This window comes from Mustela erminea, chromosome 8 (assembly GCF_009829155.1).
Source record: "Mustela erminea isolate mMusErm1 chromosome 8, mMusErm1.Pri, whole genome shotgun sequence".
Lineage (NCBI taxonomy): Eukaryota > Metazoa > Chordata > Mammalia > Carnivora > Mustelidae > Mustela > Mustela erminea.
In genome coordinates this window covers 64873523-64888172 of record NC_045621.1, presented here as the reverse complement: position 1 = coordinate 64888172, position 14650 = coordinate 64873523, and the positions used below count along the sequence as shown (strand labels likewise).

Sequence of the window (14650 nt, the reverse complement as noted above, 5' to 3'; positions counted from 1 at the left end):
TCTCCTTTCCCCAAATGTCCCATCAACATGAGACAATTCATTCTTAAGATAATCTTTCGTCATGCCTAAGCTTCTTGCTTAGGAATCACCTGACCACTGAAACCAAGTTTGATTACCTTTAACCATAAAGCTGCTATGTATATTTTATAAAAGCAACAGCATATACTTTAAAAATACATTTAGAAAGGAAACAATAATTACTTTGATATTTAGAGGTTTTGTTATCCTCAACGAATATTTTGCCAAATAATATGTGCTTCAGCTGTTATGTTTTCAATATTTATGGGTGATTTAATATATCATCATCTAAAATAATTCATGTACTAATATTCTTGAGAAAAGTTACATAAAACATTGTGGTGGACTATAGGTAACTAGGATCTGTAGCAAAATCTGACTCAAAATGTACTTGATTGAAATAACATAATTATTGACTTAAAGCCCAGAATTATGAGATCCAATGAGAAGAAAGAAGCAAAGAAAAACTCTTTTTGAGAAATTCTAGTATAATATTAATATTCTTTCAATAATAATTTTTTAAAGTAAAGCTATAGATTTTCATCTCAGTTCCGTAATCATAAAGATTAAACCAATAATGTTTTTCTTGTGTTGGAGCATGACCTTGAGGAAAGCACTTGATTTCCTTGGCTTTGAAAGACTGGTAAATAATGTTCTAAGCAGAGGGTCTTCAGCAACATTTATTGAAATACTAGAAAGTGCTACTGTAAAACAGATACTAGAACTTAAGCAGAAGCTCAAGTCCAGACAGTAACCTGACCTGTTTCCCCTGGATATGTAGCCAAATCTAGAGCCATTACTGGCCCCATCAGCACCCTGCATGGGGTAAGTCAAACAGGATGTGGAATTTTAATGACATTTCTGGAAAAACAGCTAATTTACATGGCAATCATCACAGAAGGATTCACTCTTAACAGATTTTTACTTTTTAAAAATGAAGAAACAAAAACACATGATGGAAATACACATGAGAAAACTCGGGGTTCTACTTCCTATTCTGAAAATGGTGTGACAACAGCCAGTGTTTTCACAATGGGATGAAACTCCCTCTCCTTATCTGAAAACTAAGGGGATTGGATTTGATGGGGGCTCCCACTAAAATGCCCACAGGAGCCATAAGTGGTCTGACCTTCCTATGATGAAGGTAACTGACCTTCCTATGATGAAGGTTCATGATCAAAGCCTTTTAGACACTGAGGCTCTTGTTGGGACTGTGAGAAAATGGAGAATGCTGCTTCTTACTGGGGCAATTAGTCAACAATGGTAGATTGTTTCTAGGTGGGAATGCAGACCCTGAGGTGTCATATTGTCTGATCTGTCAAAAAATATACAGAAATTCAGAATTTTGTGTCAAATATTCTGGTTTTCAAACAAGACAATAATATTTATGTCAAATATTCTGGTGGGCAACTAATTTAAAATGGGGGTGTGGGGGAGACCACAGTGAGACCAAACTAAGCTTAGGTATGGGATGGGCCATGGGGCCTGTGTCCGCCATTTTGTGACCTCTGATTGGAAGCCTCCTGCCTGCCACTGCTCTATGGTTCTGCTGTAGGATGGAGGAGGAGCGTCATGCTGGGACCACAGAGCACTAAGCCCCTGCACAGCTCTAATTAATCTTCTTTTCACTCGGTTTCATTAACACGTGAATACAGTAGGGAATCAGAGCGACCACAGTCAGTGGGATTGATGCACTTTTACAGAAAGACAGGATGTAAAATAAATGCTCTGCATGAGTGGGGATCTTGATGAAATGGTAGAGCTGCAGTGTGATCAACGAGGCCACGGCACAGAGCAGCCGGAAGCTCAGCTTGTAGCCATTTTCCCCTCGGCAGCTCCTAAGGAACATCTCTGAGTTGATCGCAAAGCCCAAGCCAAAGAGCACCCCAAGATTCCTCACGAGTCCAGCGAAAGGCGTGGTGTCAATGTGGATCCAGTCAGGGTTGGCACACCATTTCTTGGCTATGGGCAGAGACCACAGCAGGTCAATGTCAAGCAGTCTGAGAAGCAGGTAAAAGCCAAGGGCAAACAGAAAAAGGAAGAGGCTGGTCTTCAGATAGGTGCTCAGGCTGGCGGTTTGGATGCCTGGGGTGTGTTCAAAGGCCTCCGCCACAAGCATGCCTGGGGATTAGAAAGAGACACTGAAGACCACCATGTGCCCTTGAGCCCCTCGGGAATCATTCCTCTCTGTATTAAAGAATTCGCCATTATGTTCATGATCAAAGCCTTTTAGACGTCTAGACCCTATTCATTTTCCAAAGCCCTTTCCCTAGACAATAGCTAAAATACCTGCCCCATGCTCTTTACACCATCCATGTTAGCACAAGTGAATCTTTCAGGAGTCTGCGACACTAGGTGGCAAACACTTGATAGGCAGAGCACTGATCTAGGTGCTTGCAATTAATATTTTAATTGCCAAAGCCAATTAACTAGAGAACCTTTGAAAGGTGTGTGGGGTTGAATGGTGGAACTCAATCATGGAGAAGATTGCTGCTTCAAGAATACAAAGCAGCTACTCAATGAAGTCCCTGGTCATGTAATAATCACTTCAGGTGTATCGAAGAGAGTGGCATGGCGTACAGCCTGGAGGGCCATTATGAAGTCTCCCAAACCAAGACACAAGCCCCCTGTCTGGGCTGATAGCTTGGGAGTTGGACATGGTGCTAGCCACACTTCAGAGAATGCCATCTCACCGAATGAGACCATGCACATCATGTACATGGAGGATTTGAGAGGTGTACTGAACGGCTTATGCTCCCAGGGCAGCATTTGGTATCAGTAGTTTGACAGAGTTACCTGAGACCAGGGTACCGACTACCAGGGAGAATCTGATGACATAAAACAAATGACACTAAAGCTTTCCAATGACGCAACTCAAGGTAAGTAATTATATTTACCACCAAATACTCCAAGAATAACTTGATGAGGAAAATGTGTTGCTATGAATACTCTGGAGATGCAGACACTGATTTGAATCAACCAAAAAAGACTCCAAAGAAACGACCAGGTCAGTCTACGATGAAAGAATACATATAAACATAAAAAGCAAAGAAATTGTATCACTTGTAAAACGCAGGGGGTGACACCAGATGATCTTTCTCAGAGGAATCCATCTAACTGTGACATAACGTTATGATTCTAGAGTCGGTTTTTTTCCCCCAGAATGTTTTCATGTGCTCCGTAGGATTTGAAAAGCTTTAACAGAGGTTTCTACATATACCAATGCATTAAGCTTAACCAGTGCAATATCCTGAGATTTTAATAAGTGAAATAAAAGGAAGCTAATTTGACAACCTGAAAATTATTTTAATGGAGTATGGGCAATTCAAATTTGGGGGAATTACTAATATCTAGAATGACCTAGAGTGGATCATTTACATTTTTACTCTCTGTTGTATGTGTTTCCTCTTTTCTGTCTCAAGAAAACTCACTGGAGAGGCAGCTACTACTCTGATGAATATAACACAAGCATTTCATCAAGGGCAAATTTTCACTGGGCTTTATTTTACAGACGCTCAAGAGTCCCAATTCTTTGTTTTTTGACATATAGAAAATGAGACTAGAAGTTAACTTAGACATTATATACTTTTGATTGGAAGCAGCAATTTTCAAAAAGTTTTCAAAAATACTGTAGTCCAAGCTCATAATTTTAATAAAGATTTAGCAATATTCAGTTATAAGAATGCTTGGAGGTCTGCTGCTGAATGTTTGTTCCTGATAACTGGACCAAACTGGTTATTGAAAAACTAAGAAATAGAAAGAAATGAGACTTTCCAAGAGGTAGTAAACAGAAGTTATCCTTATGGGAGAAGAACAAACAGGGATTTGGTTGTATTAAGATAAGGAGTAGGCACTCAATAAATATTGATGGAAGAAAGGAAATGTTGCAGTTATAAAAACTAAAAGGGAATTATAGAATTAAAAAATAAAAAAGAAACAAACATTTCTCAAGGTCTGGAAGATTGCGGAAGAAATGCACTACAGGGGGAGGGTATGTGCTTTGGTGAGTGCTATGAAGTGTGTAAACCTGGTGATTCACAGACCTGTACCCCTGGGGATAGAGTATTATGCCTCCATCAGAAAGGATGAATAACCAACTTTTGTAGCAACATGGACGGGACTGGAAGAGATTATGCTGAGTGAAATAAGTCAAGCAGAGAGAGTCAATTATCATATGGTTTCACTTATTTGTGGAGCATAACAAATAGCATGGAGGACATGGGGACTTAGAGTGGAGAAGGGAGTTGGGGGAAATTGGAAGGGGAGGTGAACCATGAGAGACTATGGACTCTGAAAAACAATCTGAGGGTTTTGAAGGGACGGGGGGTGGGAGGTTGGGGTACCAGGTGGTGGGTATTATAGAGGGCACGGATTGCATGGAGCACGGGGTGTGGTGCAAAAATAATGAATACTGTTATGCTGGAAATAAAAAAAAATAAATAAATTAAATATTGAAAAAAAAAAATCCTTAAATCACCAAAAAAAAAAAAAAAAAAAAAAAAAATAAATGCACTACAGGGAAAAGATGAGGCTTATTTAGATTCTCTTTTGAAAACCTGTCCATAGATAGAAAATAGTAATTTCTTTAAATTATAGTTTCTGACTTGCCATTTGGGGTTGGATAACAAACATATTAAGGTGTATAGGTTGTGGTCTCATTAGAATAAACTTAGAAAATATCCAGATTTCTTGGTGGTTTCTTATATTGTCCAATACTACTCTAAAAAGTAGAATATGTGGGCGCCTGGGTGGCTCAGTGGGTTAAGCCACTGCCTTCGGCTCAGGTCATGATCTCAGGGTCCTGGGATCGAGGCCCGCATCGGGCTCTCTGCTCAGCAGGGAGCCTGCTTCCTCCTCTCTCTCTCTGCCTGCCTCTCTGCCTACTTGTGATCTCTCTCTGTCAAATAAATAAATTAAAAATCTTAAAAAAAAAAAAAGTAGAATATGTGATGGATCTTGGAAATGTTTTTTTTTTTTAATTTTAGAAGAACTTTAATGTAGTGGTATATGTTATAGAATTTTTTAAGAAATTAACTGACAAATCTTATCTTGGTAGCCTAATAATGTATGATTAAAGTGGTGCTCAGAATTGTTTTAATGATAGTTAAGTACTTCAGGAGAAAAGAGAAGGAAATACCCCAATTCCTGTAAGAATTATGAATAATCTAATATTAAAATTCCGGGTCTCTCTAAACACTATGATTCTACTAACATTAAGTCTCCTAAGATTCACATTTAAGTTTGCCTTTAGAAAGCTTTTAATTAAAAAGGCTGTATAGTCTTTAAAGCTAGAATATATGTTATTGATGTCAAAAACATTGGCTATTCAAAGAAGGAAACATAATTTTTCTAAGCCGATACATTCAAGGGGAATTATGAGTCCCAAACTTCTCATTAATCTTAGAAGAGGGAATATGCATGCAAAAATACTTTCTTATATAATTTTAGATGACTTATTTATGAGCTACCAAAATGATTATTGTGTTATGGAAACCTAAAGGCACTTCCGGCGAGTCATTAATCAATTAAACATTTCCAACCTTATAATGTGGCAATAGCTCTAAGCTAACGAGGGCATTATCTTAAAGCAAACTATTAACTTTCTATCCATCTTGCTTTTTGGCTATGATCGAAGAGAATAAGCACATTTCAACAACTAAAAATATGCCAAAGTAAATTTTTAAAAGGCTTTCTGTATTCAAGACTTTCTGTTTGCACATTCCAGTGGCGCAGAAACTTGAGCAAGGCTGACCTGTACAGGTACATGGTCAACGACTTGTCCATCCGACCGACAGTGTGGCCCAGGGCAGCTGTTATCATGACGTACCAGACACACGATGAGCCCATTGCATGGCCAGATGGGCTTCCTGCAACAACAAAATGCTAATCCATTTGAAAGGTGGTTAATAGAGTATTGGTATCAGAAATAGTAGAATATTAGCCATGAAAGTGACACAGAACTCGGGAAAAAACCACAAGCTACATGTAATGTTTAGAAATAGGTAGAAATAAAAGAAATCGAGTCAAACGGAGCCTCGAAACACTTTCAAGAAACATTTTTTCAGATTTTTTCAAGTTCATCACAATGCCAGAAATCAAAATGTTCAAGGCTAATTAAGAACATGGGCTGTTGCACCAAAATCTGCCCCAGCCCTCCATGTCTTTCATGCCTATTTTTGATTGATGAGAAAATTAAAGTACTTGCATTGGACCCTGAATCAGTTCATTTTCCTCGGGCTGGAAAGTCAGACATCTGAAAGGTATCATTACTATGATCTGCTTTACCAACCGACTTACAAAGGACTGCCATGTTCTAGCGGCTACCTCTGGGCCTACCTTGTGCCTGGCCACTGCGACAGGTGTCTTTGTCGTTAAATGGATGAGGGAAGCTGTAAAGGGCATCAATCCTGCCAGAAGCCTGGCAGCCTTTCTATTTCCAGAATGTCTTTCCTATGCTGCTTGATTTAAAAATAATAATAATAATAATTTGCTTTGATGCTTGCCATGAGTTTTTACCAAGTGGAGATCTATTCATATTAAGCACCACTCTGTTTTGGAAAAATATTACATTAAACAAAGACAACCTATTCCTTATAGACCAAGTTCTTTTAAAGTTATATCTTATACAGGATTTTTCAGAGCCTACTATATCCTTACGTGAGTTGTAAATCTTTAGGGAGTGAAGATAGAATACAATCTCTTTCTCTCTTTTTTTTCTCCAGAAAATGTCTTAAGAGGTAGAACATCCTGGGAAGTGCTGGGATAAACCAAAGTAGCATTTCAGTTGTCTCAAAGGTTATCCATCCATCCATCCATCCATCCATCCATCCATCCATCCCACAGTGGTTTCACAAAGATAAAATACACAGCACCCCTGTCCTAATGGAACAGCCTATTAGGGGAGCCATATATATGTGAAGAATTAATTATAGTATGGTGAGATAAATAATATAACAGATGGGTATATAGTTTTATGGGAGCAAGAAAGAAATAAATTCAGAGAATTCATTAGGAACTTACATATTCAGTATATTAAATATTAGTTTCAAGATGTCAAATGGCAAGAATTTTTTGCTATGTAACAAACTGTGCTAAGGTACATCATCACACATTCTCATAAATTAAAGTCTCACAAATTAAAGTATGAAAATAAATTTTCATACATATATTATATATATTATATATGTATAAAATTATATGTATATATGTATGAAACATGTATATATGTATGAAATTATATAAATTTATATGCATATATAAATTATGAGAATATCACACATTCTCATAAATTAAAGTCTCACAAATTAAAGTATGAAAATAAATTTTCATACATATATATGTATTTAAAAACATTTTCATAATCTTATCAACTTTCATAGTATAGATTTCACACTCATACAGAATCTTAACTTATAAAAGGAAGTGGCCCGAGAAGTCTACTTATATGTTATATAAGCAAGAAAAAAAAAAAAAAGACGTTTGAAAGAAAAAAATTCTAAGATTAGGAACAATGCCTACTGGCAATAGTAAAACCAGGAAGTTCTTACCTCATTCATGACACTCTCAGAAGATCTATAATAACTTTGAAAGTTGCTCAGCCACAGATAAATCAACATTTCTAGGATTTTAATACAGTTCTTTGGGAATTTCTTCTAGCTAACTGTTTTTGTTTGTTTTAGAATCAAACCATTACAGTCTTCCAAGAAATAAATGCAAAATATAAAATCATTTGGAAAGTAGTCCCTGATTTACCCTTTTACATATAACAGAATGGTCATTCATAAAACTTCTTGCCTTTTCATTAGCAATTTTTATGCTTATGAACTTTTAGCATCCTCACTCATGACATTTTCTTTAATACCCTATATAATATCATATATCAGGTAGGTGATAACCACATATAATGACTCTCTGTTGGAATATCTTTAGTAACTCGAGGCTGCAGTAATTGCTTACCTGGACCTGTTTCACATGTAGTGGGGAACTGTTCAAGGCACGGACTCGAGTGATTTGGGTAAATCTGAGTTTCTTGGACCCACCAGTAAGGCCGATGACCAAACAATATCCTGTATTTAAAGAAATATAAATATGCATACACATTTAAACACACAACTATTGCTTAACTGGGAATAGTGATCTCTCCTATAAAAATGAGTCAAACAGAGGGTTGACAGGGAAAGCTCATGATTAAGAAACTTTGGGTTCTGGTATGTCTCTTACTATAGAGGGAGTTTTTGGCATCCTAGTCTCCAGTAAAAAGAGGGACTTTTTTCCTTGTAGGGAAACTTCTGTGGATGCTTTGGATTCTTAGACTGGGGATATCCAAGTGGTTCCTAGAATTATCAATCTTTTCATTAAGATTTTCATTAAGATTAAGAAGCTCATTTAATTAACTTCTTATTTAATCACAGCATATGTTTTACAGGGTTTGGAATTTACTGATAAGTCAGATAAAGTATACATTTCTATGCTTTCTGTAAGTTCGCTTTATGAAAAGGTGTTTCAAATTAACTGCCGTGTTTGAAAGATTTTCCAAGTAAAACCACACACATCTGAAATGTGGTCATTAAGCCAAAGCTACAAATTTAAGAACAAACTTTACACAAAATAAAACAAATAGAAGGCTTACCATTTAAAAATAAGATTGAACCAATCCCCAATGACTGCCACCCATACCATCTTGGTTCCAACTGTCTGATTAAGTTGAAACCAAAGTGGAAAATAAATAGAAAAGATATTCCGGGGATCGCCAACATTGGACATAAAATTTAGAAAATTGTAGTAAGCTCGATAGTCTTTCTGCAAATGCTGAATAGCGAGCACTCCATTCCTATGGAGGAAATCCATCTTGAAAGAGAATCAGTTCTAAACACAGAGCAATTGGAGCTGAACTGCCCTGAGTGCCACTGTTTTTATATGCTATGCTCATGGCGGTCTGGCCATTACTACAACATGTGATGCTGACCATCTGTGAGAGGGCACGTCAGCCCTCCTCTGCCGGAAAGCTCATCTGTTGATGATTTTAACTGGTGCCAAAAAGGTGAAGTACATGCTGATCTGTGGCAAGTCGAGGGGAAATTTAGGTAGAGACACAGTGAATTTCTTATGCAGCCTTCCTTTTGTGTGCACAGTTGGCTCATGTTTGCTTGAAATTTTTTGCACACTTCATTTCCTTCAAGGGCAGAGACATTGGCAATTTCTATGCTTGGCTAGAAGACTACACAAATAATTACTGCATGTCAAATAGCCCTTAAAGCCATGCATTTTAATTTAAAATAGACTGTGGCTTTTTGACTATTTTATTGGGTCTTTGAGGAAAACGGATGAGTAAACATCTGGGCATGAAAAATGTATGCGATATGATATTTTCTGAATGCAGACTTTCAAATAAAAATATTTTGATATTTCTTTATTAGCAGAGAGAATGACATGACATATATGGAACAGAGAAGGAAATACATGAAATATATGAAATCTGCCAGGAAACCTATTTTTTTGACTGAAAGGCAGGAATGAAGACACAGAGGTCACTTGGGTAATAGAACTGTGTTAGGAATGAGTCATATTTTTATGAACAAGAGAATACACTTGAGAACACCAGGGAGTCACTCACGTGACAGGAAGACAAAAATCAGCTTTAAAACGCTTTTCACTGATCAGGAAAATGGTTTGTTGAAAACAGAGCGTTCAGCAGAAATAGGAGAGAAGCACCCAAACAAGCATGTAGATTGGGAATAAACAGAAGAGCAGCTCAGAGAGACCCAGGGTCCAAGTCAGCAGTGAGGTGCTGGAGTTGGAGGACCAAGTTTGCAAGGCTTTAAGGGCCCCTGAAAAGGAAGTCCCACGCAGTGGCGGAGGGGGAAGGTAGGTCAAGTGTTCTCCTGCCTTTCACTTCCTTGTCTTCTCTCATCATGGTCTCTCCATGAGGAACTTTCTTCACAGGCTGTGAACAGCCCCGTGGATTTCTCATCGTGTCCTGCCCTATCATTTAACAGCACCATTGTCATGGGAATCCAATGTCCATAAGCACTTTCCTAGTCTCTGTTGCCACCCCTGGAGAAAATGCTTTGACTGCCCATTAAAATCTTTTTGGATTTTTTTTTTTAATGCCGTATCTTTGTCCTACCCCAGACAAATTAAGTTTCTGGTGATGGGACCCAAGCATTGGTAATTTAAAAAATACCTTCCAAGTGATTCCAATGCGCAGCTGGGGTTGAGAAGCGTTATTATAAAGAAATGTATACATTGTCTGTTCTCCTTTCAGCATTAAGCTCCTCCCCCTGTCCAAAGGCAACCTGAAAGAAGCTTCAGTGACATTGAATATGTAAATTACTATAAGTAACAGGATCTTCCTGTTCCACTCAGTTTTCACACCGGCTGATGTAAAGACTTCAGAGAATCTAGAATGAAAGAACCCTAATCTATTGAGAGATGTATAAAGCTGGTAACAGTTGTATACAATCTTGATACTGTGGTCAAGAAGAGGTAAAACAATGGTGACAGCTTTCTGAAATGCGTGCCTCGTAAAGGAGGGCATACTGAGGGCAGCCTCCCTCACCTAGTTTTTTGGGGTACTCATCTGGAAGGAAGTTAAAATAAAATGGTTTCTGTGGGTGAGAACTCTGGTTTGACAGTCAAAGTGGGATGGCGAATGGCACCAGGTCATTTTTCAGAAAGTGAATTTATTTTCTTATTTTATTTTGTTATTTTATTTTATTTATATGAGAGAGAGAGGACAAGGGGGGGAGGAGGGACAAAGGCAGAGGAAAGGGAGAGGCAGACTCCCCGTTGAGTGTGGAGCCTGACGTAAGACTCCATCCCAGGACCCTGAGATCATGACCTGAGCCAGAGGCAGCCACTTAACCAAATGAGCCACCCAGGTGCCCCCCAGAAAGTGACTTTAAATGGCTACCAGGAAATGAATATTGATCTCTATTCACAGTGAGAAACTTACCAGTCTCCTTTATCATTCTGATCATTTCAGTGGGAGGAGAACCAGGAAGAAGTCAGCCAGCCCTGGCTCTCTGCTCAGGCAGAGTTTTGCTTTTCCCCCAGGTGGCCCAGAATTACACCCTTGGTCCTCCCACTAGTGTGCTCATCTGATCTGAATGATTTACGTGTTGGGATAAAATCAAATGTGCTGAAAACTCTGTTTTGGTTTAGAAGCCTTGCATTCATGCTCTTCCAATTATTTGCTTTCAAAAATACTCCCTCCTATTATCCACTTTTAACTTTACAATAGTTCAGTAATCCTCATTTTAGTGATGGAAAAATGTGTTAGCAACCCGGCGTGGATCATTTCTTTCGTGTAGGAGCTCTGTTTAGAGACTAAATTTTATTTCCAGACCAATGCTTCTTCTTAGTCTAGGCTCTGTCTTGGGGTTCAATGCCGACATTGGTGAGATTTTAAACAATGGTAAAATGAATAAAAACTAATGTTACGACCAGTTTGTTTCAAATGTTTTCAACTACCCAGACCCCATAATTCACTGGTATCATCGTTCTGTGAAGCTTTTCTGTGTAGTCCTGAGAGAAGATTGGTTGACACAGAAGCACATCTGGCCAGCTGCCAGATACAATCACCACTTTGAACTTCTCTCAGATGGCTTATCCCGTCATTGGACAGCAGAGACACTGTTGTTATGGGGATTCAGGGGCTACTGTTACCTTCCCAGTCTCTGACATCTTCTCTGAAGGAAGTATCAAGTAGCACTCAGATGCACACCTCACAGCTTATTCCCATCCTCTGCTGACAGCCTGGCAACCCAGCAGACATCTTCTCTGGGACAGACAAGTATGCAAATAAGGAAAGCCACTCAAATGAGCACAGACAGAGGCTATTTATTCTGAGTTTGCAAGAGTCAGCTACCATTACTTGCATATGACAAAGATTCAGAAGCAGGCAGGGAGTAGAAAAGTTTTATTGTACAGTGGGACTAAAGAAGTCCTCAGGTATGCTCTGATTAGAGGTTGTTGGCACAGGCAAGCTGGAGATAAGTTAACTAGAAGCTGCGTACTTCATGTGATTGGTTTGGAGAGCCTACTTAGCTTTCACTGGTTGGTCCTGAATAAGAAGCTGGGGCAAAAAACAGGGAAGCTAGCAGTCATTGACCAAATCCTGACCATTCTGGGAAGATTGCTTCAGAGGTTTTGGGTCAGAATTCTCCTGTCATATTTGGTCTGGCCATTGTCCATTCGAAAATTCAGTCTGTCACAAAACAAATTGAATAAATATGCATTAGAAGTAGTTTCTGTGGCATCCCACGAAATAAGGGAATCCCTTGTCTATCCGGTAATTCTATAATTCTTTTTATTCATTGAGTCAAAAAAAGCATAGACTTGCTTACCAAAGATAAATGAATTTTTCAGGTATGCACTACTCTGTGTGAGTCATTAGCCTTGACTAATCAGAGTCTATGCTTCTGTTCTTTTTGTTTTGCATATTCAGGTTCTATAATTCCCATAATCTCTTTAATGAGCCATGAGGAAGGACATAACTCCTCTTTATTCTTTTTCTGAGAAGTGTTTAAGCTACATATTTCATCGTATTCATTTTCTTCTGAAATGTCTTGTCCCTAAACCAAGGTGTGAATGATTTCAAATACATTTTGTCTTACAATTAAAAATTCAACTTCATGCTTATTCAGTGCCTCAGAGTCTGTGGACCATGATGAATTCAGCTGCATGTTAATTTTTCATCTAGGATAGTTAATTTAGAGAGACCGATCATCTCCTGAGGACTATCTAGTTCTATAGACTGTGGTATAATTAACTGAAGTAAAAGCACCTTGATTTCTTTTGCCTTTTAACAGGATCTGTTAAGTCTTTTTATTCCCTGGAGTTCATCATTTTCAGTCTTTTCATATTTCATCTTATATGTACTTCCTTAGAGATGCCATCTCTTACTAGTATCCTTGCCATTCCTTTGACAGTGCTTTCTCTCAAACACTCTTTCCTTTTAAGGGATTATATTAGTCCATTGGGACAGACCCAGAAAGCACACAACTGGATGGTTTAAACAACAGAAATTTATTTTATCACAGTTCTGGAAGCTGCAAGTCTTAAACAGGTGTCCACCGTAATAGCTTCTTCTGAAGTCTCTCTCCTTGGCTTGTAGGTGGCCATTTTCTTTCTGCGTCTTCACATGGCCATCCTTCTGTTGGGATGTCCACCAGTCATACCGGGTTAGGTCCCATCCTAATGACCTCATTTTACTTTCATTAACTCTTTAACTATCTCCATAGTCACATTATGAAGTACTAGGGGTTAGGACTTCAGTATACAAATGTTGGGGGATGAAATTCAGCCCATACCAGGGATTGATTTACAGTTTGTAATTGTATATTTGATTTGAGCTTATGTGTTGAATCTCTCTTTCCAGCACCATAGCACAAGCTCCATAAAATAAGGGATCATGTTTTGTTTTGTGTACTAGCCACCAGCATAGACCCCCAGCATAAGCCCATGCTGGGGTTGATTTCCCAGGAAGCTTACATGCACCCCTACTATGGCAGGTTATTGCTGGGAGCTGCTGGGAGTTGTACAGCATATTAATAGTTTTATATTCTTTTTTTATTAAAGAGAGGCCCTGATATTAAAAGAGCTTTACCTCTCACAAAACCTGGACCTGCACCTGGGCCTTTTCTCATTATTCAATAAATATCTCTTGAATTAATGAATAAATTATCAAATAGAACTTTATATGAGTGCTAACTTATATAGAGAGACTTAAAAAAGGTTTGTTATTCAGTCAGTTGAAACTCAAATGCATTCTTCCCACAAAGATGTTATAAAATGGCTGGGTCAAGAATGCTTCTTTAAGATGGAGAAAATATAGGGTACCTAGGTGGCTCAGTGGGTTAAGATGGAGAAAATTATATATAATGTTTATCTAAGGAAAAAGTAATATGCTTATGTTTGAATAGAATAGAAGAATAAATAATCATAAAATGTTCTCCACAAAGAAAAGAAGGGGATAGAGTGAAGAGAATGAGAAAAGCCAGACTTCTTTAAATACACTTATTTTCTAGACTTGACTTTGAAACCATGTAAATATTTTACATAATTATAAAACTAAATTAAATTTAAAGAACAGTTAATATAAAATTTTAATATAAAAATATAAAAAATAATATAAAACTCAGCTGCCATCAGAGTTGGTATGGCTTGGGTTAAGGATACTCTCCAATACTTACTTATCCCATGTGGGTCACAGCAAGAAAGAAAGGCAGGGAATTGGTTCTTTTTTGCTACTAATAATCTTCACATAGAGTTTTTAACAGAGTCTGCCTCATACACTGAGTTATTTCAAAGTCAAAGTTGTTAAGATTAAGGTCTGTCCCAAATTGGTTCACCAAATGATGGAACAAACCCACCTCTAAGCTATGCAGCCCAAGATCCAAAAAAGGGTAGATCTATCTACCTCTATCCTTCACCTTTTGAGGTTGACTTTCTCAAAGTGTGGTCTGTGGACCACCTGTTTCCTGCCACAGCATATAGATCCCCAGGCCCTTTCCAGACTATGGAAACAGACTCTTCGGGATGGAGGTCCAAAACTGCACATTTTAGTAAGCTTCCTATGGGGTTGTTATACACATAAAGTTACAGAAACTCCATCTTAATTTGTCTCTGA

At 38.1% G+C, this 14650-nt stretch overlaps 1 protein-coding gene across 2 annotated transcripts; it reads right to left on the bottom strand.

The window, feature by feature from the left end:
* Nucleotides 1-598: 598 nt before the first annotated feature.
* On the bottom strand, nucleotides 599-8882 carry G6PC2 (glucose-6-phosphatase catalytic subunit 2). 2 transcript variants are annotated; one of them, XM_032354531.1, is made up of 6 exons: nucleotides 8648-8882; nucleotides 7975-8084; nucleotides 5771-5885; nucleotides 2916-3031; nucleotides 1211-2139; nucleotides 599-1171 (listed from the first exon to the last, which is right to left on the bottom strand). In XM_032354531.1, the coding sequence occupies exons 1-5, from the start codon at nucleotides 8863-8865 to the stop codon at nucleotides 1628-1630; spliced, it is 1071 nt and encodes a 356-aa protein (XP_032210422.1). In that variant the 5' UTR covers nucleotides 8866-8882; the 3' UTR covers nucleotides 599-1171; nucleotides 1211-1627. The 2 variants fall into 2 exon arrangements, with proteins under 2 accessions (XP_032210422.1, XP_032210424.1); XM_032354533.1 differs by lacking the exons at nucleotides 599-1171; nucleotides 2916-3031 and having other exon boundaries at nucleotides 2030-2139.
* Between the last annotated feature and the right edge of the window lie 5768 nt (nucleotides 8883-14650).

Bases quoted from the DNA above. Each gene is read 5' to 3' on its own strand.
- G6PC2 (XM_032354531.1), bottom strand. From the start codon at position 8,865: ATGGATTTCCTCCATAGGAATGGAGTGCTCGCTATTCAGCATTTGCAG. The intron at 3,032-5,770 runs GTCAGCCTTGCT...CTTTCATCGTAG, and splicing joins TTGACCATGTACCTGTACAG to ACTGACCTGGTCGTTTCTTT. The intron at 2,140-2,915 runs GTAAATATAATT...TCTAATCCCCAG, and splicing joins TATTCTTGGAGTATTTGGTG to GCATGCTTGTGGCGGAGGCC.